Source organism: Palaemon carinicauda, chromosome 13, assembly GCF_036898095.1.
Source record: "Palaemon carinicauda isolate YSFRI2023 chromosome 13, ASM3689809v2, whole genome shotgun sequence".
In the NCBI taxonomy this organism is placed as follows: domain Eukaryota; kingdom Metazoa; phylum Arthropoda; class Malacostraca; order Decapoda; family Palaemonidae; genus Palaemon; species Palaemon carinicauda.
Genome location: NC_090737.1, coordinates 127920600 through 127945614, shown reverse-complemented (window position 1 = coordinate 127945614; position 25015 = coordinate 127920600). Strand labels below are relative to the sequence as shown.

General features: G+C 39.8%; 2 protein-coding genes across 7 annotated transcripts in view; one reads left to right on the top strand and one right to left on the bottom strand.

Annotated features, from left to right (window-relative positions):
- The window catches only part of LOC137652422 (uncharacterized), a 94721-nt gene extending 89725 nt beyond the window's left edge, over positions 1-4996 (bottom strand). For all 3 annotated transcript variants that reach the window (XM_068385823.1, XM_068385824.1, XM_068385825.1), the window contains exon 1: positions 4854-4996. In XM_068385823.1, coding sequence (XP_068241924.1) covers positions 4854-4872 — 19 coding nt within the window. In that variant the 5' untranslated portion in view covers positions 4873-4996. The remainder of the gene's footprint in view (positions 1-4853) is intronic.
- Positions 4997-6684: 1688 nt separating this feature from the next.
- Positions 6685-24815, top strand: LOC137652421 (vesicle transport protein SFT2A). Of its 4 annotated transcripts, none has more exons than XM_068385820.1 (6): positions 6685-6808; positions 9367-9468; positions 10209-10232; positions 16268-16437; positions 17156-17273; positions 24271-24815. In XM_068385820.1, the coding sequence occupies exons 2-6, from the start codon at positions 9397-9399 to the stop codon at positions 24400-24402; spliced, it is 516 nt and encodes a 171-aa protein (XP_068241921.1). In that variant the 5' UTR covers positions 6685-6808; positions 9367-9396; the 3' UTR covers positions 24403-24815. The 4 variants fall into 4 exon arrangements, with proteins under 4 accessions (XP_068241921.1, XP_068241923.1, XP_068241920.1 ...); XM_068385819.1 differs by having other exon boundaries at positions 6727-6835; XM_068385822.1 differs by lacking the exon at positions 10209-10232 and having other exon boundaries at positions 6698-6808.
- The last annotated feature ends 200 nt before the right edge of the window (positions 24816-25015 follow it).

Here is a 25015-nt window from a genome sequence, read left to right as displayed (position 1 = left end):
TTTTGACCAAATGAGGAGGTCCCTTGCGAACTCGAACAACTTCCTCGAATGAGTCCCTCCCTGCTTGGAGATGTAAGCCAAGGCTGTGGTGTAGTCGGAGTTCACCTCCACCACCTTGTTAAGCTGGAGGGACTTGAAGTTTATCAAGGCCAAATGAACTGCCAACAACTCCTTGCAATAGATGTGAAGTGTCCTTTGCTCCTGATTCCATGTTCCCGAGCATTCCTGTCCGTCCAGTGTCGCACCCCAGCCCGTGTCCGATGCGTCCGAGAAGAGACGGTGGTCGGAGGACTGAACAGCCAATGGTAGACCTTCCTTGAGAAGAATGCTGTTCTTCCACCACGTTAGAGTAGACCTCATCTCTTCGGAAACAGGAACTGAGCCCGTCTCTAGCGTCATGTCCTTTATCCAGTGAGCAGCTAGATGATACTGAAGGGGGCGGAGGTGGAGTCTCCCTAACTCGATGAACAGGGCCAGCGATGAAAGTGTCCCTGTTAGACTCATCCACTGCCTGACTAAGCATCGGTTCCTTCTCAGCATGCTCTGGATGCATTCTAGGGCTTGGAAGATCCTTGGGGCCGACGGACAAGTCCGAAAAGCTCGACTCTGAAGATCCATACCCAAGGAGACAATGGTCTGGGATGGAACGAGCTGAGACTCCTCAAAATTGACCAGGAGGCCCAGTTCCTTGGTCAGATCCATAGTCCATTTGAAAATCTCCAGACAGCGACGACTTGAGGGAGCTCTTAAAAGCCAGTCGTCTGACGGAGCCGGACACAAGATCATGATACTGCTGCACAGTCTGTAAACTGTCAATCATGGGCAAGCGAGGAAGTACAGTGACAACCCGATTCTGTCTAGACTGTCTGGGTCGTACAGACAACTCCTTAACGGGTTGCTGAGGTTGCCCACTGCGTCACAACAAGTCCCTTCTGTTGGTTGTTGAACGTCTTCCCCGTGACACATTGACTCCGTAAACAAAAAATCCTCTAACAAGGACTAAGCTTGGACTGCATGTCATGCAACACAGCTCAAGGTCTATGGGAGCAGGTGTGGTAACAGACGGGATTAGCGGCTGAAGTGTAACCATTACCTTCCCTGTAAGCATGTATGCTTAAATAAAAGTCCATAAGAGGTTATGCAGCTAAAGGCTCCCTCCAAATGACAGAGTCCTCAAGGGAATATCAGAAGGAGGGAGAAAAGAACTTTCTCATCTACAGGGACCTTATCCTAGAAAAGCTAAGTTCTCTGAGTGAGGGTTCACTGGTGCAAAGCAGCAGACTAGAAGGCAACGTTATGAAACTGCTTGACAGTCTAGTGAGTTGGCAACAACCCAAGATGTGTTGAGAAGCATGCGGTAAGGTATGCAGAGCATGATGTATGCAGAGTATGCTGTATGCAGAGCATGCTGAATGCAGAGCATGCTGTATGCAGAGCATGTTGAATGCAGAGCATGCTGAATGCAGAGCATGCTGAATGCTGAGCATGTAGGAAGTAGAGCCTGCTGTAAGCAGAGCCTGCTGAAAGGAAAGCAGAGCGTGTGCATGGCGTTTAACATTTCTCAGAAATTCCATGACCAGTGCTAGAGTGCTTAATGCATGCTTGCATGGGGTTTAAACCATGGTATGCTGAACAGCAGAGTCAGAACGAGCTGGAACAACAACAGAGGTTTCCTCAACTTGAGGGAAAACCTGAGGTTCAGACTGCATAGGCTGAACAACAGACGGAGCAGAAGGCAGGTGCAAGGGTGAAGGAGGTTGACTCCTAGCAAGAGTTGCACCCAAGGATTGTACCAGCTGAGCGGAGGACGGAGGCGGAGTAGTCCGTTCCTGTTCCTGAGAGATGAGTGGAGCATGAGAAGGTTGAGGCTGCGCAGAACAAGGTAAAGTTCTAGCAAGCTGAGGCTCCTGAGGCGCAAGTGCATGGTGTAGATGAGCTTGCCTAGATGAGGGTTGAACTCGGTGCAGCGCTGGTTGAGCAGACAGACTCACGGAGGGGAGAGGTTGTTGTACCCCAACCGAGAGTTGCACCACTGGAGGAGCAGCAAGGGGAGGAGGAGGAAGAGTGTAACTCTCCTGATCCCAAAGCAAGGGTTGCCTTAAAGAAGGCTGAGGCTGAACAAAACTGTGAACAGCAAACTCCGAAAGTGGTTCAACATCGTACGCCTGGCAGATGGAGCTGCGACTGGGTGCAGCGAGTGCAGGCGGGTGCAGCACAGGCTGAACGGGTGCAGGAGGTTGGTGCACCACCGGTGCAGGCGGGTGCAGCATAGGCTGAACGGGTGCAGGAGGTTGGTGCACCACCGGTGCAGGCGGGTGCAGCACAGGCTGAACGGGTGCAGGAGGTTGGTGCACCACCGGTGCAGGCGGGTGCAGCACAGGCTGAACGGGTGCAGGAGGTTGGTGCACCACAGGTGCAGGAGGTGCAACACTCTCAGCACGACACTCACGCATCAAGTCCGAAAGCTGTGCTTGCATGGACTGTAGTAGAGTCCACAACATCATACGCCTGGCAGATGGTACTGTGATCAGGCGGAGCGAGTGTAGGAGGAGGGAGTGTAGGCGGAGGCGGTGGAGCAACACTCTCAGCCCGACACTCACTCATCAAGTCCGAAAACTGTGCTTGCATGGACTGTAGTAGAGTTCACAACATCGTACGCCTGGCAGATGGTGCTGCGACCAGGCGGAGCAGGTGCAGGCTGGGCGAGCACAGGTGCAGCGAGAACAGGTGGAGGGAGTGCAGGCGGTGCAACACTCTCAGCCCGACACTCATGCATCAAGACCGAAAGTTGTGACTGTATGGACTGCAGTAGAGTTAACTTGGGGTCGGCAGACACTAAGTTCTGCTGAGGTAAAGCCTTAACAGCAGAGATCTGTTGTTGAACTCGAAACTTAAGTGGTTTGTACCTGAAATACGCAATTCTATCCTTTCTCAAAGTTAGTAATTGCGAAAACAGAATTACAATGTAACAGAAAAATCTAATGAAAGATAAATCAGTGGTTGGAAAGAGACTAAACACTAGATCACTCTAGAAACGTTTAGTTTCTTCCCCTAAAGAGACTAGGGAGAAGAGCAAAAATCGATAATGACGTTACTCGTACGCCTGGCAGGCTTGAAAGAAACGTTTATCCTCTTTCTCCCTCCGTCTCTATCTCTCTCTCTCTCTCTCTCTCTCTCTTGACTTAGAACCTGAGAGAAGAGCCCAATCATATATATCGTAAAAAACATATTATTGTTAAAGGAAAAAACTGAAAAGTTCCTTTATTAGGATCAAAACCATTAAGTTAAGAAAGAATGAACAAAACGCTAGACACGGTTACTCTTACTGCAACGTGAAACCGTGAACATTCTTTCTCTATCGTAACGATAGAGTGCAAGTTGAACGTTCTCTTAAGAAAATCTTTCAAACTCTGTGGCGGAAATAGCATAATATGTTAACAGGTAAAACCGAAATGACGGGCTCAAAGTTTATTAACTTCGGTAAAAGACCGCCTACTATTAGGAAGGTCGAATATAAACAAATCTAAAAATTAATTTTAATGAGTTTATAATAAAAGGAAGTTAATCGAAGAGGCCTATAAGAGGCGGAGAGATATAAAATAAATCTATAACTTTGTTAAGCAAAATTAAGAAAGAGAGTCTATACTCTCTTAGACACCAACACTTCCGTCTAAGGGAAGGGTCGGCCATTGAAAGGTGAACGAGAGTTCATACTCTCTCGTCACCAAAATTAATCAAATTAATTCCAAAAGCTAACTAAGCTAATATAGAAGTTTTCCAGTAAAGCGACAGCCGAAATCAAAGAGAAATACTTCACCAAAGTCGTGAAAATACTCCAAGAACATAAGCGTATCCCAGAACGTCTTGCCGGAAGCACGACAGAGGAATAATTGAGGAGGTGTCAACAAGAAGTACTTGAGTACCTGGCCACAGGTGGCGCTGGTAAATACACCCCCTTCTAGTATTGTGATAGCTGGCGTATCCCTCCATAGAATTCTGTCGGGCAACGGAGTTGACAGCTACATGATTATCGGGTAAGTTTAATATTGAAAAATTTAATTTTTAAGAAGAGTAACATTAAAATAAATATCTCCTATATAAACTATAAAAACTTGAACAAAACATGAGGAAGAGAAACAAGACAGAACAGCTTTCTCAAGTGTACCCTCAAGCAAGAAAACTCTAACCCAAAGCAGTGGAAGACCATGGTACAGAGGCCAAGGCACTACCCAAGACTAGAAAACAATGGTTTGATTTTGGAGTCCTTCTCTTAGAAGCGCTGCTGACCATAGCTAAAGAGTTTCTTCCACCCTTAATCAGCCATCATCATACATACAGATGGACACTATTATACATACATACCCTGGCCGCTGATATACAAAGGCATCTATGTGTTTTTACACCTGGTTATGTAAATAACTACATACATATGAGCCATAAGTGATTTGTCAAATACAAGAATATTTGGATGTCTTTCAATACATAAGACTGGATTCTAACTTGGATACCCCCATAATTATTTAATTGGTGAATTAAATAAAATGGCTTGTAAGAGGGATACCAATAATTGACAAATACATAAAACACAAGGAAATCTATTGAAGAAAAAACGCATGGGTCAAGCATTTGGGGGAGAAATTAAAGTTCATGCTTTTACTGAATCCATAGAACAGGTAAATCATTTTCAAATTTAGTGTGCATCCAGCTGCAACAATTAAAGACATGCATAATGGCTTATATGTGTAGGGAACTGCCATACGGACATCGTTAAAAAGATAGTTTATAGCATTGTTTACAATTAAATAAATTCTCCTGAGATCAAATAAAGCCCAGCATATTCAACGTTAACTTACTTGTTATTTCGTCTGACATTTTGAACAAAGTCTACTGGCGAATATACCACGTTCAAACAGAGTAAAATTTCACAATTATCTTCAAATTCTGAGATGTGATGAATTGCTTGGCAGCCGATACTGAGTGCTGAGTGCTGACACTGCTGAGTATACAGTGTTGCCAGGTAGGTTAACCTAAAAATCCCCAGAACTCATGATAAAAAATCCCCAAAACAACCCAAACATCCCCATTTCTACAAATATATTTTCTTCTGATCATGCAGGCTCTACTAATATATAAATTAGTCGTTATAATTTATATAAGAGCAAACAATGTATTTGCAACAATATAAAGATTTACACAGCTTTGTTTCTTCTTCACAGAAATATGTATAGAATATCCCCATCAAACACCCAAAATTCCCAAATCTAGGGATAAATCTCTATATCAGGCAACACTGCTGAGAAGCGCAGGCGTAATTCGCAGGCCACAGGTTAGTTCGAATGCCGCGGATTTAGAAGCGTTAAACTTGAAGTATTGTAGAAAAATAAGATTTCAGCTAATAAAAATTTGTAAATATGTCAAATTTTATTCTGTAATATATCATTAAAGCTAATAATTACTATTTTTATTACTAAATATGATAATAAAACAAAGTACATAATCAGTATCTTCAATTTATAACACAATATTCTAAAATGATAGAAAAGAACGCCGTCAAACTTTTATTGTTGTCTTTGAACGTAAACAATTGAAACGTTTATTTTACCTTATTGATTTAAGGTGCTCATGCGGGTTCTCATTCTTTAATGTTGTTTATGGTACTGGTAAAATGAACTTATTTACAATAAGTATAAGTTTAGAAGCTTTGCACCTATCTATCATGCGATAGAGTACCAGCAAACTTATTTTATGGAATGAGCAGTTAGGAAGCAAGGACTTTTATCCTAATATATATATATATATATATATATATAGATATATATATATATATATATATATATATATATATATATATATATATATATATATATATCTATATATATAGATATATATATCTATATATATATATATATATATATATATATATATATATATATATATATATATCTATATATATATATATATATATATATATATATATATATATATTATATATATATCTATCTATATATATATATATATATATATATATATATATAGATATATAGATATATATATATATATATATATATATATATATATATATATATATATATATATATTGTAATATATATATATATATATATATATATATATATATATATATATATATATATATATATATATATAAGCCAGTTTTATTCATAAAGCTTTTATCTAACGTATAGAATTCCATTTGCCATTCCATTCTTCCACTCATATACAGACTTTAAATTAGAGATAAAAATTTCCTCGTTAAATATTGCGATACCGTTTTGGATTTGACAATTTGAATTGAATGTATAATCTGAAACTGTCCGACTCATTGAACATAATAATACTATTTATAAAATTGGGTGAAAAAAAGATAATCCAGGGGCTTGTGCAAATTCGGGGTCTGATAATGAAACATGATAGTAAACAGCCAGAAATGAGGCATGATCTTACATTCAATATAAAAACGAACCATTATTTAACAATCCTCATGAAAAGTTTTAGAATTAAAACCCTCACGAAAATGTAAGAAAAACAAATTAAAAATAGTAAAATTTTCTCCTAAAAGTATTTTGAAAAAAAAAATGCAGAAGAGGCATTTCTACTTTTGATTACAGATGGCAGTTATTTAGAGTTAAATGAGTTAGTCCTGTGAGAATCTTTACTAAAATATAAACCTAATTATATTCTGTAGAATGTTTTTAAATAAACATATAATGGAGACCTGTGGGGGGTGGGGGTGACTGGAACTCCTATCACCTGAGCGAACGACTGACACATCAAGATAAGGTTCTCTGAGGTCTGGATTACTGCCATTCATTATCGAGTAAATATCTGACTGTCTTATTACATTTTTTGGTTTGTTTTATATTATATGCATACGTATTTACTCTTAGTAATATAGAGATACGTGTTATTCATTTGTATTTTAGGCTACGGACTCATTGTCGTGGAACCCCCTATCATAATTCAGATATGCGAAGTTTTCCGTCTTATGATTATTTTCCTTTCAATGAAGTTGTTCAGGATTTTATGTAATTTAGAGGAATTAATCCTGAAATCTGCATAGGTTTTTATTAGTTATAAAGGTATTTAAACTACGGTACTGTAATTTATTTTATGGAATAGGCTAAGATTTAAAATTCGTTATTATTATCTTAAGCCAAGAGAATATTGGATTATTTTTTTTATAAACAACAACTTTTAAATGAGGTATGGTTAATAGGCCTTCCATAATATAATTACATAAGTGATATCTGTTAACCAGAAATCAATTGCTTAGATGCAGGGGGTCAAAACCCCTTTGGTTAATAAGGAGTACCCAACACCCTAGGTTAGTCTAGTTGTATGTGATTAATATTGTATACATAAATTCAACTTCTGTGTTGTACACTGTACAAATAAACCTAAAGTCCCATTGGACCTCCACTCTTCTTCTGTTACTGTTCTTGAAATATTTTTCCTGGTTTCCGTTCACGTGGCTATTTTCTCTGTTGGGGCCCCTGGGCTTATAGCATGCTGCTTTTCCAACTAGGGTTGTAGCTTAGCAAATAATAATAATAATTAATAATAATGATAATAATAACTGCTCGTTTACTTTTGAAATGGATCGGTGTTGCTGAATATCGTAAAAGACAGTAAAGGGATACAGAAAGCATAAAGGACGTCAATATATGCAGTTTTCTCATCAAGAAGTTTTCCAGGCAGTACCCATATAGCTATCATTGCTTATGTGAATGTGAATTTAAAAATAATTCCTCAAAATAATCCACCACGGGGTTTGTGAGCCCAGCTTAACATGTACCGCATGTCAAAACATAGGAGCAGTGATATAACGTTAACTTTGTGTGCGTAGCGAGCCACGTCGGAGCAAAAACCATTACAACAGTAGCCGATATCGAGGCCCATTATGTTCGGTGTTGTCAACTCGCATTATCACCTATGCTAGAATTCGCCAATGTCCATCGCAGGTGTACGACCAATCTCTTTCTGATGAGTATTGACTAGTAATATCCTAATTTATATCCCTTTCCATTCTTTTGCATTATTTCCTTTAAGCCTTCCAGTCACACCCAAATGGAGGTCAAATTTGTTGAAACTTACATGGTTATGTGGATAAATGTTATTTCAATATTTTGTATCAAGCCTTGGATTAAAATTTAATGCAAATTTACTGCCAATCCTTTTTCAAATATGATAATGAAAATAAGTGAACCACAGGTGATAATTAGCATTGAAGGATCTAACCTTACAAGGTCATGCAAGGATTTACCCATGCAAACCCATGTGCGAATGTGGTTTTGGGAATAGGGCCTTTTGTGTTGTACAGTACTTGTAGTTATATTGAAATCAATGGTATATGTTTTATCCCAAGGTAACCCCACCTAACTTGACATAGATCACTGTAACCTTACATCCTGAGGGATAAATTGTACTGTATTCCCACATGCAAATCCCTCTTCAATTACCTGACAGAATGATGGGAAAGAACAGTTTAAGGCAGGGGAAAAATTAATTCCATTGAACTTAAATTTTATAAGCTTTACAAAATTTTTATGGAAAATCTAATACTAATTAGTCAGATTAGATAATTTTTGGATGTTTCGAGATATGTTGAGCAACTCTTATTCAATACTATTTTTAGGTAGAGTGGAAATAAGATGAAATAAGTGACCCGTCTGAAAGTATGCATATTGTATTACCCAAGTCCTTTGCTGACAATTAATACAAAAGCATATTGGTTGATTACAAATTGCCTTGTATTTACCATAGTCAGTAAATTATATCTCAACTTCATTGTATGCCAATGTAATCTAACATAGGGCATGAATCTTGTTTCTTGTAGGACCAAATTTCATTGAATTTTCAATGGACAGTTAACCATGTTGGTATTGCTCAATGGAGCTCCATCCCTCCTATGGAGCAAAACACAAAATTTAAATTATGAGTTTTGTACTTTTCCTAAACATACAAACGTGAAATCTTCAAGTCGTACGGCCCATCTCAACTTCCCTGCAAGGACCTAGGTCAAAGGTCAAATTGAGGGTTGCTCTGCATGGCGGGGGGTGGGGGTTTCCCCACGAACTATGTTTTTCTTGTTAAAGGTCTAATGGCCGTTCAGCTTTGTCGATTTTATAATGTACTGTAAAGTACTCCTATTCAAGGTGACAAGTTTCTATGGTTAGGAAAATTAAAAGTTACTTAAGAATTTCAGTACTCCTATTCAAGGTAACAAGTACTGCATGTATGGTTAGGAAAATTAAAAAGTTACTTAAGAATTTTTGTTGTTTTAAAATTGGAGCATACTTTACTGATTTTCATTTATCATTAATGATAGCCGATATAATATTTTTTCAGTTTTTGTGAAAGTTTTACTAAACGAAAAAGATGGACAAACTACGAAAAGCCTTGAGTGGTGAGGAACAAGAGGAAGAAGAAAGGGGAAATATCATCACACAGGTATGTTATATGCCATATAACATTTTTTTCTGTAAGTTACAGTGTTATGAATGCTTGGTTTTAAGTGAAACTTAAGTTACATTGTACGTAAGACTTCTCTTACCAGATACTGTACTGTGTTTGTTTTATGAGGAGGCTTGTACTGTGACTTATATATGTTGATTTTATTTTTCATTATGTTAAGAATCATCTGTCTACAGTAGACGCTGTGAAAGTGTTGTAGAAAATATATGTGCTCAAATACATTACATGTTGATCTGTGTGTTTTTCTTGCAATCTCTACAACTGTCATGTTAATATGTCAAGTTTTGAATTTGTCCATAAAAAGTAACTGTACTGTACTCGTTTTTTAATCATGCAATCATCTTCATGCTATATGATGGTAGGCTACATACATCACTATTGAAAAACTGGCAAAAGTTGAAATTTCTTTATGCAATATTTTATATTGTTTGTTTAAAAATACATTGCATTTGAATAGAAACTTTACTTTCTAAGGAATTGTTTGGGTTTTCAATGTGGTCATCTTAATTTTACATCAACAGGAATGAATTGCATAATTACTGTAGTCAAACCAATTTGGTGTGGTTTTGTTGACATGGTAAGGGTGACTGTGGTATTTAATAGTAGTCTCTTGTCTTGATAATTTTAAGATGGTGTGTGGTGTGCTGCGTACGAAGTTTTGAAGTTACGAGAGAACTAATAGTAATAAATATTTCACCTCTTTCTTCCCACTCTAGGATGAGGACACGCCCCTATTGCGTGTAAGTCTCTTGGGTTTTTCTGTAATCATGATATAGCTTTTAATTCTAGCATAGTCATACGTTTTTTCCTCAAGTTTAAATAGGGCTGCATCATAAGTTCTTTTATCAGTAAATCATGTTCATGGGTGCATGGGTAATCATATTGTACTTATATTTACACTATAGATGTGCATGATGTTAAATAGTATTTTTTATTCTCGTTTATGCCTGAATGATAATGTCACTATTCTTGACAAGGCTTTTAAAGCATGTAGGCCACTACTATATCTGTTATTCTTCTTTATTAGAATGATTAGTTGGAAAATGACCTGGTATAATCAGTGCTAGGCAGTGCATTCGAATATAATAAAATTGTTTCTAAAGAAAAGTTTATTTTTGCCTTATGCTTTTTCTTTATACTGTATTGTAATTATGGTAGATTTGGGATGGAATTGTTGAGAATTTGTTGTAGGGATTATTATTTTTAGGGTATAATTCAGTACTGTAATGAGTTTCAATTATTTTATTAGCAGTTTTTTTTTTTTCTTTGGTGAATAGTATTAAAGGGAAGAAGAAATTTTTCATTGAAGCATTACATGGAAGAAGGATTAATTGGGGTATTTTCAGTTACGTGTACTGTTTAAGAAATTTCTACAGATGGCTAACTGGTGTTTAGATATGCCTCCATAGATATTTTATCAAAACATAAAACTATATTTAATTTGCATGAGAATGCGATTAGATTACCTTTTAAAATTTTATACTGTATACTGTATTAAGTCTAATGAACCCAGCCGTGACAACATTGCTGTCAAGTTAGGGCATTTTGGCATGGTAACAATAGCGTAATGTGTCACCTTACTTATGCTGACGTTTCGTAGCATAATCAACTAAGGAATAAAGTTAGAAAGTAACTAATAGTTGCATTAAAACGCTGAATAAATTTTCTATATAGTACTTAATGTTACATGAACCGATTATGCCGAAATATGTCACCAGATCCCTAGAGTTGAGTAATATTATTTACTAAGCTTGTAATTTCCTTCAAGTCAATTTTGTTATTTTTATAGTTTATTCAGGTAATAAATACCTTAAGATTGAATTTTAGCCTTTTATGTTTTTGGAGTATAAAAAATTAATTGCTTTAGAAATGAATGTAAGCCGATTACTGTACTGTATAGCTAGGATTGATTAGGAATTGGTAAGGTTTCCTTGTAGATTTATTTTGTTGAATAAAAGGCTTAGATAGTTTATGGGTTTGAAGTGTTTTGTTTGCAAAACTATAAATAGACATTTTTTCTTTAGGAAGTAAATTTATTTATTCTTTTTTTATCCTAAAACTGCATTGCTATTACATATCTCAGGAATAGGTTGTACAATAAATACTTTTTTGCAGTTTTCAGAGAAACATTACAGTATGTTATTTTATTTAAGTAATTGCAGTTATTTTTTATTCTTTTGAGTATGGTAATTGCCGCACATTACTTGGTTCATGTCTGTCATTCTAAGTTCACCGCACTTGATATAGATCTCATTGATTTCTGAAAGAGTTTGGTATTGTTTTACCGCCAAGAAGTTTATGTTAACATCACATATTTTAGGTTTTTTTTTTGTTAATCACATTAGGGTTTTACCTCTGCATGTGGCTATCAGCACCACCTAATTGTATCTGCTTTAGTTTAGTGACTGAAAGTGGTCGTTTTTCTCTTTCAGCCGCTGTAGCACTCTGACCTTTGTGAAATTTCTTGTTTGGATGTCTTCTATAAACTTTATTTTGAAATATTTCTGACTGTTTTCTTTATTGCTTAGTCTACAAGTTGATATCAGAAGGATTGATGTCAATTTGTTTCTACAAGAACACAAACCCTCGTCCTTTAGTAGGAGTATGTTTACACCGTAGCTGAAACTTGGCTATTAATATTTATAACAAGGTGTCGGCAGTTACTGGTGGGTGGCGGGGAGCCAGCACACTGAGTAGCCATTTTGTTGCTGGTCGTTGGAGAGACAAGACATGGCAGAAAGGCCTCAGTCCTTGCCATTGCTTGACCAGCTCTCCATGTAGTAGAATAGGAAATTTCTGAGATTCTGCTACTGCCAGATTGTCAGCAAAGCTTGAAGATGCCTTACAACATCTCTAGGAATTCTAGACGCTGATCCCTTTTCTCCCCTCTTTACCTTGTTTTGTTGATTTTTTAACAGTCGAATGAAGACATCGCCATTTAACCTTGATCTTCCCAAGCAGTCACACGCCTAATGGTACTCAGATTAGCTATTTCTCAATTTTTGCGGTAAAAATACCGCTTAATCCCCAATCTAAGTTTAGACTTGGCTTCAGTCCTGGGCTACACAAGAATCAACAGGACTCTTGAAGAGCGGTGGCCGGGACAGTCTTGACCTCCTTGATAGCTCAAGCCGCATGAAGCGTGTTCACGAGTCCTCAGGTCTCTTAACTGGACTCGCTCAAACCCCGTGGTAGCCTCGGCAAAGGCAGTAGGAAAATGGCATATCTTTTCCTGTGTACCTTGTCATTTTGAAGGATAGAAAAAGATCTCCATCATCTTGGCTCATGAGTTCTTTCCCAGAACCTAGAATCCAGCTAGTCACGACTTCAATCCTTCTAGATCTCTTCCCTATAAAAGGTGACTAGCGAGGTCCAGAAGGATTTACCCTCCGGTTCTAGTGAGGTGGGGAGAAGACGCTACAACTCATCCTTCAGTACGGAATGGATAAGAAATGAAATCTTAAAACTATGTTTTTCTTCATGGCTTTGTGGGACAATAAGACAAACGCTCCTACAAGGGAATGAGATAACCAGCCTTGATTTTATCACACAAGGCTAGAATATCGGATCTACCCCAGCTCTCAGTAAGAACCTATCAGAGGTGCTTTTTGCTAAGTCAGTAATCTGTTAGCAACTGACTACCTTTGCTGCCCATTAACTACGGGAGTATCCATAGGTTCCTGGAAACTTTCATCCTTGAACTGGTGGTTGTGGCTCAACAGTCATGTAGAAAACCTACCACTTTTATTGGACAAGAAATATCTTGCCTAATATACTCGTAGTGGTCATGACATAAGTCTAGAATGAGAGATAAGATTGATTAGCCTTTTACCTTTTATTTTCCCCTTTATTGTGCAGCAGTTATTTACTGGACTGGAAGCAGGTGAGCCACATGATTGAGCAACTTTCATAGCAATAAGTTTCATTAGAAGCACTTACCTGTATATCTTTTATCCTCGTAGATATGTGGGAGGATGGACAAATGTTGCACCCAGGTTCTCATATGACCATAAATTTAGACATGTCCTCCACATGGATATAGGTTTCTCCTTGACTTTCTACCACTCAGTGGTAGTGACCTAGCCTAACACCTGCCCCATCTTTATGTCCAGGTTGTTAAGTCATTAACACGAGTCATCACGTTTGCTTCTATACTAGACCAAAGTGCCTTGACATTTCCCAGGAAAGTAAACCAGTCAATTTGTTATTGAGGACTTCCTCCCTCCTTAAGATAAGTTTCCCATTAGAGAAAGGTTTGTATTCTTGTTGGAACAAATCAACAATTTTCAAAGTATTTTTTGATTTTTCATAACTATACAAACTTAAGTGATTCAAGTTACACTTCTTGCTTTAACCACCGCACAAGTCTTAGGTTTAAGGTCGAAATGGTTACTCAGTGAGCTAGTATTGGCAGAACTTCCCCGCCACCTGCTAGTAACTACTGACACCCAGCATAAATTTTAACAGCAGAGTTCAGGCAATGCTGAAAACATGTTCCTATTTAAGGACTCAGGTTTTATGTAGTTAGGGAAAAATATGAATTAATTTGAATTTTATTTTTTATTTATTCAGTGTACCTTTCTAACCATTTATAGCTGTAATTTGTTCCCTTGAAAGAAAAGGTGAAAGATTCTACTGGTCAATGTTTGAATGCTGATACATCTACATATAAGAGATGCAGCAATACTGCACTTCATATAAATACTGTTCCCTTATGCTACAGGTTATCATTATTATGATTATATCTGCTCCTAATTTATTGTTTTTTCTTATTTTTTACTATTCTTCTGTTCTTAGGATTTTTTCCACAAAATATGATAAATTGCTATTACTGTAATGTCAGGGATCTTTTTGACCCCCTGTATGTGTTTGTACATTGTAATTAATTAATAGTTATCCGCAACTGGATTTTATTTTTTAACAGGGAAATTCACATGTCATTAGAAAGCTCTGTATATTATACTGTATCATAGATTATAGTATTGTATATTAGTTATTTATAATGAGGATAAAATATTTTTGATGTGAATGGTTTTGTAATAGCTCATACAATATCTGGTAGTTCTTGGCATGATTTTTGCCAAATGATAAGTGTTTGTTTTCCTTAATTTTATTTATGAACCTATATCTATAATACATTTGTAATTTTTAGATAGGAATTAGTGCCAGGGAAAGTAAGCAAGTATTTTAAGGTTTAAAGTTTGCATTTTGTAGATTAAAAATTTTTTTTTTACGATAGGTAAGATGTCAATTTCAATCTCCATATTTCACAAGGGTGTTGAACTGAATGTAGCAACTTCATTTGTTACTCTTTTTTTTTTTTTTTTTTTGGAAAATAGGAAAATTTGGAAGGAAAAATAAGAAGAATCAACCCCTAAAGTTGCAAAAGACTTAGAAAAGTACAGTATAGAGAAGTAGATAGTTGCTAAGCCTTGATATCCTAGGATTAATGATTTTCATTGAGAGTTTGGGAGATGGGCCACTGTTCTTCATGGTTTGTAGGATATAATTACTGTGTGATGTTTCAACCATTTAGATAATGTTTGATTAAGTTGCCAGTTTGCTAGAGATACTTAATATTTAGAAAATACTAGAAAGGTCATCTAGGACTTGTGAAAATCATGACTCAAGTGGGTGGTCCTATTTAGAATATTCTTTATAACCAACTAAAGTATTTGAACAAGCGAAGTTGCAGTCTTAAGGTTGAATTATAACAGAAGACTTTGTGTAAATCAAGGCCCAGTGTTGAGATTTTCAAGTCTCTGTATACTGCACAGTACCTGTAAGATTTAGATTACCTGTGAGCAGTAAAGATTTTAGAAATACAATACTTAACTACGGTAACTTCTAAACCAGATTTCACCTTTTATTATGAGAATATTTTTTCATTTAACAATGCGCTTGTTCATGGCTATACAATGTACATACTGTACTATCATCATCATTATTTTGCTCCTCTTTCATCATTATCAAGATTACAATATTCCATTCTTTATATCACGAGACATATGATAAAACTAGTGTAAATGTTTCTCTTTATTGCACTGGATGTAATTTCGTCTTATTACACAAGCTGATTTAGTTTTCAGTACTTTACATACACAAACTGAATTTTCCAACTAGGGTGCAGTGCCCTTAGTGTACAGAGGGAATCACTTCTAAGGGGTCTTTGCAGCAATGCTTCAGCCCCTCGCTGCACTTGCCTTATAGCTTTCTACACTGCCACCCCAGCGTCCTTTCTTCCATCTTCTTTATTTCATAGTGCAAGTTGCAACGGAAGCTGAATAGCTTCACAGGCCCAAGCACTGGATTATGTAGCCCAATTCCATAGATTCAGTTCAATTTAAACCTAATTATCACTTTGATGTGCTTTTTGACACTTTAGTTTTTGATTATGTGGTTTTAGACGACTATTAATGTTTTTTCTGTTACATTTGACTGCAGTGTTTTTTATTTGTTATTTATAAAGAGGTACACCTAATTATTTGTGTTTTAGGATTATTGGCCTTTATGGGTTTCTTGCACTACAGCAATACATACTGTATTGTATAAGTATTACTTCTAAAACAAAGAAAAGAGGTTTTAACCAAATTCAAGTCCGAGGCTAATTTTAGATATAAATACAGTAATCAATTATTTTACATTCCATATTTTAAAATTATAAAATGTTATTCAATATTTTGTTGATTTATATTCAATCACTTCAAGTAATTTTAAGAAATATGAACTCAAAATTAACCTAATATAAAACTCTTTTCTATCATTCTGTTTGCAGGTTGTTGACAGCTCTACCCTGAGTTGGAGTACACGAGTTAAGGGCTTTGCTATATGTTTTGGGGTAGGGTTTCTGTTCTCCATCCTCGGGTCTGCACTATTTTTCCTTCCAAAGGGTGTAATCTTATTTGGCATATTTTACACATTAGGAAATGTTATGGCTCTGTCAAGGTGAGTGCCAGTAATTTTTAGCTTTTGTAATCTAGTATTAGACTTGTAGCCCATTAAAGGTAGTTATAGTGAGTTAAAGGATATTGCGTACAGTAGTAGTGTTGCAGCTGATGTGCGGTAAGTTTTGATATAGCACATAAGAGCATTGTTCGATATGTAATCAATATATAACCCTTATACTGCATATACTGTTTATGTAAACCCACGACCAAGAATTACATTAGGACATTTATTACAAAACTTTCCTAAGTGTGCAAAATGAATGTTTAAACTTCCATTCTTGAAAAGATTGCATAAGGAAATACTGTATTTTTCCCAAAGGTTTGTGTTCCACTAAATAGGTTTACATTTAAGAATATATTGATAATAACTATAGAAAGATTTTAAATCTTAAATATAGCTTCGCTTGATGTATAAAAAAATATCCAAACGCCAATTTTTACACAATCTTTGTAGAGTTGCAGAAGACGTGAAATAACCCATTGGTTGGAAAAAGTGAGAAGGAATTTAAATAAAATATTGTATGTTCAGTAGATATTTAGACCTCATTCACTCCTTCCTTACTACTGCTCACATTTATTTAGGTTTTGGAATAATGAATGTATAGTTGACATATTTGAAAGTGTATTTTAATTAATTGTTTTTATTTGTAATCTATTTAAATTTTATAAAACATCCAACTGTACCTTAACTAACAGTTTTTGTTTGTTTCATGCAGTACTTGCTTCCTCATGGGGCCCATGAATCAACTAAAGAAGATGTTCTCAAAGACACGCATTGTAGCCACCATCATCATGTTTACTGCCTTGATCTTGACTCTTGTTGCAGCATTTGCAGTAAGTGCTGAAATTTAATATTTTTATTATTAATAAATGTACAATTATTAGACCTTTGAGTGACAACATTTTGTGAGTTCTATAGGGACTTTTCTCTCAAGTCTTGCATAAAGGATTTGCTTCTTAGTAAAGGGATGGGTGGTTAAATTACAGTAAAAGTAAAAAAGTTACATAATGTGGGTGAAGGAGACCAAAGGGAGAGCAGGAAAAGTAAAAGGGTAAAAGTAGCGCATTTAGGGGAAAATTGGTTGTTGCTGAGTACTTTGAGAATAAAGTTCTATATCAATGGTATTTAGTGAATGAGTACAAGTTTTCTTGCTTAATTAAGGCTTGAGTTTTTCTGTGTCTTTTTGTATCAAGAATATGCAATGTCTAAAGCTTTATATTGTTCTGAAAACTTGTTTAGGCTGTGCTAATTATTTTTTTTCAATATTAATCTTACCCGATGATCATGTAGCTGTCAACTCCGTTGCCCGACAGAAATCTACGGTCGGGATACGCCAGCGATCGCTATCCAGGTGGGGGTGTACACAACAGCGCCATCTGTGAGTAGGTACTCAAGTACTTCTTGTCAACAAGAACTCAATTTTTCCTCTGTCGTGCCGCCGGCAAGACCTACTTGGATACGCTGTTGATTCTGGAGTTGTTGTTCACGATTTGGTGATGTATTCACTCTAGAGTTTAGCCTTCGCTATTCAGGAAGCTTTAGCATTAGCTTAGCAAGCTTTTGGAATTAATTTGGATTAATTGTTAACGAACTTTGCTAGATTTTGGAATTCCCCCTTGACTACTTCTAAAATTCAAGATGTCTGACCAGTCTCAAGTCCCTAAGTACAGGCAGTGTAGCGTTAGGACTTGTGCCAGGCGTCTTCCGAAGGCCTCTATAGATCCTCACACCGTTTGTTCCAATTGTAGGGGTAAATCCTGTCAATTGGAAGATCGATGTGGGGAATGCGCTGGGCTTTCGGAATTCGATTTTAACGAATTCCTTAAAAATGCACGTAGGTTAGAGAAGGAGAGAATCAGGAGGAGTTCTTCTCGCTCTGTGGATTTTTCCTCTCCCCATGCCCCTCAACCTTTTCCTTCCCCTGTGGTGGTGACTCCCGAACCTGCTACTAGTGCTCAGCCATCCATGGCGGATATGTTGCGTGCCATTCAGGCTCTCGGTGACAGAGTGGAGTCATTGGCTAATGACCGTAATCAGCTCTTGGCAGATGTCAGAGAGCTGAAAGCGAAAAGTGCAGTGGGAAGTGTTATCAGTGCTAGTGATGTGAAAAGTGTCAGTGTCAGTGTTGCGCATGAGGGTACATCTGTGCGTGCCAGTCGTCCTCCCAGTCCGGGACCTCTTGCAAGCTCCCAAGCCCAGGGGAGAAGCAATGTCGAAGGACCTAAGGGTTCGGCAGGCCTTGATCGGCGCACGGATGTATCCTCAGTGGTTGCGGACGTATCTGTCAAAGATCGTCCCATCCACAAACAGACGAATGAGCCCTTACATTCCTCGTCTGTGGAAGAAGTTTCCAGGAGGAAACGATGGACCAAGGTTTCACGACCGCTCAAACGTAAGGTCCCTTCCGAGCGAGTCCAACGGCCCAGGTGTAGCCACTGGGTCAGTTCGGACTCGCTGCAGTCATCTGATGACTGCACACCTCCCAAGAGAGGTAGAGTGGTTCCACAACAGGCTACTGCTCCGTCTGTTGTTGCTCCAACCACGGTAGACCCTAAGTGGTCCATGCTGCAGACTATGCAGTCTCAGCTTGCGGCATTCATGCAGGAGTATCATGCTGAGAAGGTTAACGCTGCACCTGTTAACCTACAACCCGCCGAGGTTGTGCGCTCAGCAGATACTGCGGCTGCCTGCTCCCACACTCCACCTGTGAGAGCTCCACCACCGATGCGCAGTCCACCCTGCCAGACGCATGTTCTTGCTGCACCATCCGTTGACATGCGTGAGCTACCGCATCAGCAGTGGGAAGGTGCTGTAGAGCTGCCGGGTTCCAGCACTATGCCGCATTCTCCGCAGCCCATGCGGCATGCTCCGCATACCATACAGCATGCTCCGCATACCATACAGCATGCTCCGCAACCCACCGCAGCCCCTCCCACGCACCAGCACTCTGCTTTTGTTGTTGCCAGCTCGCAGACTGACCAGCAGCGGCATGATGTTGGATCCGCAGCTACGCATGCACCCGTACTGCCGGATTCAGCCGTTCAGCTTTCTGCTCTGCCTTTGCCACTTCCTACTCAGCTTTCGGATGATGGAGCATCGGATGGCGAAGCTGCACATTTGGATGAACCGCACTCTGACTTTGAAGGGCCCAAGTCTACGCCTCCCTCCTTAGACTTTCGTAAAGTCCTTGCCTTGTTCAGGGACTTGTATCCTGAGCAGTTTGTGTCTGCAACCCCTCGTTCTCCTCCCTCCGAGTTTGCTCTGGGCATGCAGTCTGCTGCGCCTGCCTTCACCAAGCTTGTTCTCGCACGTTCATCTAAGAGAGCTTTGAGGGTTATGGGAGAGTGGTTGCATTCCAAGAAGCAACTGGGAAAGACTGCTTTCATCTTTCCTCCTACCAAGCTTGCTTCCAAGTCGAGCGTCTGGTATGCCACGGGAGAGGAACCCGGCTTGGGAGTTCCTGCCTCTGCCCAGGGCGACTTCTCAAGTCTGGTTGACTCTCCCCGCAGGTTGGCTATGAGACGATCGAAGATCTGCTGGTCCTTTTCTGATATGGATCATCTGTTGAAGGGAGTCTTTCGTGCCTTCGAGATCTTCAACTTCCTCGATTGGTGTTTGGGAGCCTTAAGCAGGAAGACTTCCCCTTCAGATAGGGACTCTGCCATGCTGATCATGTCTAGCATGGACAAAGCCATTCGGGATGGGTCTGGTGAACTTGCGGCTTCGTACGTGTCGGGAGTGCTCAAGAAGAGAGAACATCTTTGCTCCTTCTTATCGGCTGGTATCACTCCTTGCCAGAAGTCAGAGTTGTTGTTTGCTCCTCTCTCCAAGTGTCTGTTTCTGGAGGAGCTGATTAAGGGGATGGCTGCCTCTCTTATCCAGAAGGATACCCATGATCTGATGGCATCTTCTGCACGTAAGGCTAAAACCTTACCTTCCGTGCCTAGACCCTTCCGCCCTGCAGCAGTAGACACTCCTGCAACTAGGTTCATCCCGCCCTTTCGTGGCAGAACCTCCAGCAGAGGAGGTACCCGTGCCGACAGTCACCGTGGCAAATCCAAGAAGGGTTCCAAGTCCGCAAAAGGCAAGTTCTGACTGCCTTCCTCTCCAGACAGCAGTGGGAGCCAGACTCAAGACCTTCTGGCAAGCTTGGGAGAGCAGAGGTGCAGACGCTCAGTCTGTGAAGTGGCTAAGGGAGGGATACAGAATTCCGTTCTGCCGCAGTCCCCCTCTAGCTACATCTCCCATCAACCTCTCTCCCAACTACAAGGAGAAGGACAAGAGGCTAGCGTTGCAACAAGAGGTGTCGCTCTTGCTACAAAAGGAAGCGGTAGTCATAGTCCGGGACCATCAATCCCCGGGCTTCTACAACCGTCTCTTCCTGGTAGCGAAGAAGACAGGAGGTTGGAGACCGGTGCTGGACGTCAGTGCTCTCAATGCTTTTGTCACCAAGCAGACGTTCACGATGGAGACGACGAAGTCGGTCCTAGCAGCGGTCAGGCAGGAGGACTGGATGGTCTCGTTAGACCTGAAAGACGCGTACTTTCACGTCCCCATCCATCCAGACTCCCAACCTTTCCTAAGGTTCGTCTTTGGAAAGGTTGTGTACCAGTTCCAAGCCCTGTGCTTTGGCCTAAGCACGGCACCTCTTGTGTTTACCAGACTGATGAGGAATATTGCGAAATTCCTTCACTTGGCAGACATCAGAGCCTCCCTCTATTTGGACGACTGGCTTTTAAGAGCTCCTACAAGTCGTCGCTGTCTGGAGAATCTCAGATGGACTATGGATCTGACCAAGGAACTGGGCCTCCTGGTCAATATAGAGAAGTCCCAGCTCGTCCCATCCCAGACCATTGTCTATCTAGGTATGGAGATTCAGAGTCGAGCTTTTCGGGCTTTTCCGTCGGCCCCAAGGATCAATCAAGCCCTAGAATGCATCCAGAGCATGCTGAGAAGGAACCGATGTTCAGTCAGGCAGTGGATGAGTCTAACAGGGACACTTTCATCGCTGGCCCAGTTCATCGAGTTAGGGAGACTCCACCTCCGCCCCCTTCAGTATCATCTAGCTGCTCACTGGATAAAGGACATGACGCTAGAGGCGGTCTCAGTGCCTGTTTCCGAAGAGATGAGGTCTACTCTAACGTGGTGGAAGAACAGCATTCTTCTCAAGGAAGGTCTACCTTTGGCTGTTCAGACCCCCGACCACCGTCTCTTCTCGGACGCATCGGACACGGGCTGGGGTGCGACACTGGACGGACAGGAATGCTCGGGCACATGGAATCAGGAGCAAAGGACACTTCACATCAATTGCAAGGAGTTGTTGGCGGTTCATCTGGCCTTGATAAACTTCAAGTCCCTCCAGCTAAACAAGGTGGTGGAGGTGAACTCCGACAACACCACAGCCTTGGCTTACATCTCCAAGCAGGGAGGGACTCATTCGAGGAAGTTGTTCGAGATCGCAAGGGACCTCCTCATTTGGTCAAAAGATCGAAAGCTTTCGCTGGTAACGAGGTTCATTCAGGGCGATATGAATGTCATGGCAGATCGCCTCAGCCGGAAGGGTCAAGTCATCCCCACAGAGTGGACCCTTCACAAGAATGTTTGCAGCAGACTATGGGCCCTGTGGGGTCAGCCAACCATAGATCTATTCGCTACCTCGATGACCAAGAGGCTCCCGATGTATTGTTCTCCGATTCCAGACCCAGCAGCAGTTCACGTGGATGCCTTTCTGCTGGATTGGTCCCATCTCGACCTGTATGCGTTCCCGCCGTTCAAGATTGTCAACAGGGTACTTCAGAAGTTCGCCTCTCACAAAGGGACACGGCTGACGTTGGTTGCTCCCCTCTGGCCCGCGAGAGAATGGTTCACCGAGGTACTGCAATGGCTAGTCGACGTTCCCAGGACTCTTCCTCTAAGAGTGGACCTTCTGCGTCAACCTCACGTAAAGAAGGTACACCCAAACCTCCACGCTCTTCGTCTGACTGCCTTCAGACTATCGAAAGACTCTCAAGAGCTAGAGGCTTTTCGAAGGAGGCAGCCAGAGCGATTGCCAGAGCAAGGAGGACATCCACTCTCAGAGTCTATCAGTCTAAATGGGAAGTCTTCCGAAGCTGGTGCAAGGCGAATGCAGTTTCCTCAACCAGTACCACTGTAACCCAGATTGCTGACTACCTGTTACATCTAAGGAACGTAAGATCCCTATCAGCTCCTACGATCAAGGGTTACAGAAGTATGTTGGCAGCGGTATTCCGCCACAGAGGCTTGGATCTTTCCACCAACAAAGATCTACAGGACCTCCTTAGGTCTTTTGAGACCTCAAAGGAACGTCGGTTGTCCACACCAGGCTGGAATCTAGACGTGGTTTTAAGGTTCCTAATGTCATCAAGATTTGAACCTCTCCAATCAGCCTCTTTTAAGGACCTCACATTAAAAACTCTTTTCCTCGTGTGCTTAGCAACAGCTAAAAGAGTCAGTGAGATCCACGCCTTCAGCAGGAACATAGGTTTTACATCTGAAACGGCTACATGTTCCTTGCAGCTCGGTTTTTTGGCTAAAAACGAGCTTCCTTCCCGTCCTTGGCCTAAGTCGTTCGAGATCCCAAGCCTGTCCAACTTGGTGGGGAACGAACTAGAGAGAGTACTTTGCCCAGTAAGAGCTCTTAGGTACTATTTAAGAAGGTCAAAGCCATTACGAGGACAATCAGAAGCTTTATGGTGTGCTATCAAGAAGCCTTCTCTACCGATGTCTAAGAACGCAGTTTCTTACTACATCAGGCTTCTGATTAGAGAGGCACATTCTCATCTGAAGGAAGAAGACCTTGCTTTGCTGAAGGTAAGGACACATGAAGTGAGAGCTGTTGCTACTTCAGTGGCCTTCAAACAGAACCGTTCTCTGCAGAGTGTTATGGATGCAACCTATTGGAGAAGCAAGTCAGTGTTCGCATCATTCTATCTCAAAGATGTCCAGTCTCTTTACGAGAACTGCTACACCCTGGGACCATTCGTAGCAGCGAGTGCAGTAGTAGGTGAGGGCTCAGCCACTACATTCCCATAATCCCATAACCTTTTTAATCTTTCTCTTGAATACTTTTTATTGTTGTTTTTTGGGTTGTACGGAAGGCTAAGAAGCCTTCCGCATCCTGGTTGATTTGGCGGGTGGTCAAATTCTTTCTTGAGAAGCGCCTAGGTTAGAGGTTGTGATGAGGTCCTTTAGTATGGGTTGCAGCCCTTTATACTTCAGCACCTAGGAATCGTTCAGCATCCTAAGAGGACCGCTAGGCTCAGTAAGGAAGACGTACTTAAAAAAGGCAGAGTAATAGTTCAAGTCGACTTCCTTACCAGGTACTTATTTATTTTATGTTTGTAATTTTGAATAACTGATAAAATGAAATACGGGATACTTAGCTTCTTTTGTTAACATGTACGCTGGTCTCCACCCACCACCCTGGGTGTGAATCAGCTACATGATCATCGGGTAAGATTAATATTGAAAAATGTTATTTTCATTAGTAAAATAAATTTTTGAATATACTTACCCGATGATCATGAATTTAAGAACCCGCCCTTCCTCCCCATAGAGAACCAGTGGACCGAGGAGAAAATTGAGTTCTTGTTGACAAGAAGTACTTGAGTACCTACTCACAGATGGTGCTGTTGTGTACACCCCCACCTGGATAGCGATCGCTGGCGTATCCCGACCGTAGATTTCTGTCGGGCAACGGAGTTGACAGCTACATGATCATCGGGTAAGTATATTCAAAAATTTATTTTACTAATGAAAATAACATTTTAGTAGTCAAATGATTAAGTTTACCCCTTGATTCTTTTGCAGGTCAAGAAAAAAGCACTGACTCTACTCTTGGTGATCATTCAATTTTTAGCCATGACTTGGTATTCCTTGTCTTACATACCCTATGCAAGAGACGCCGCCAAGAAATGCTTCGCTAGTTGCATCGATGCTTGATTTCCTCGGGATGTGAGACTTCTTTCCACAATGTTATGATCAGGGATGCTTCACCTCTAGAATCAGTGATGAATTTGTGCCTTTATTTGTAAGTAGTAAATTGAAGGCCTTACAAACTTAAATTATAGCTATATCTAATGATGATTGATTTTTACAGCTTTTGGTTAATTCACATCATCAAAAATATTTTTACTCTTGATTTATGTACTAGAAAGCAGCTGTTAATCCTTGAATATATGTAGATACTCTGCATTTTGTAGTTGACAAAAAAAGGCTGGTCTTATATATCCATTTCTTATACTCGTTTTCCCTTTATAATTTCTCATTTTCTTACTCCTTACAGTATTATTGTAAATTCATATAACATTTAATCAATTAAGATTATCAACATGTAGGTATATTTTGTATTTACCTTTGAGATGTGTATATGAAAGATGATATGGAAAAATGTGGGTTTGTTGATGAATAGGCCTTTATACTGGATGCCTAGTGGGATTTGTGAAATTTCATTTCTAGCTTCTTTATTATAAGATAACCAATTTTTTTTAGTTTATTTGACTTTCGATGTTAACTAATATTTTTTTTTTTTACTTCTTGTATTGCATAGTGTTAT

Excerpts from the sequence above, each read along its gene's own strand:
- LOC137652421 (XM_068385820.1), top strand. The coding sequence starts at position 9,397 with ATGGACAAACTACGAAAAGCCTTGAGTGGTGAGGAACAAGAGGAAGAA. Across the intron at positions 9,469-10,208 it reads GGGGAAATATCATCACACAG|GATGAGGACACGCCCCTATT; the intron begins GTATGTTATATG and ends TTCCCACTCTAG. Across the intron at positions 16,438-17,155 it reads AATGTTATGGCTCTGTCAAG|TACTTGCTTCCTCATGGGGC; the intron begins GTGAGTGCCAGT and ends TGTTTCATGCAG.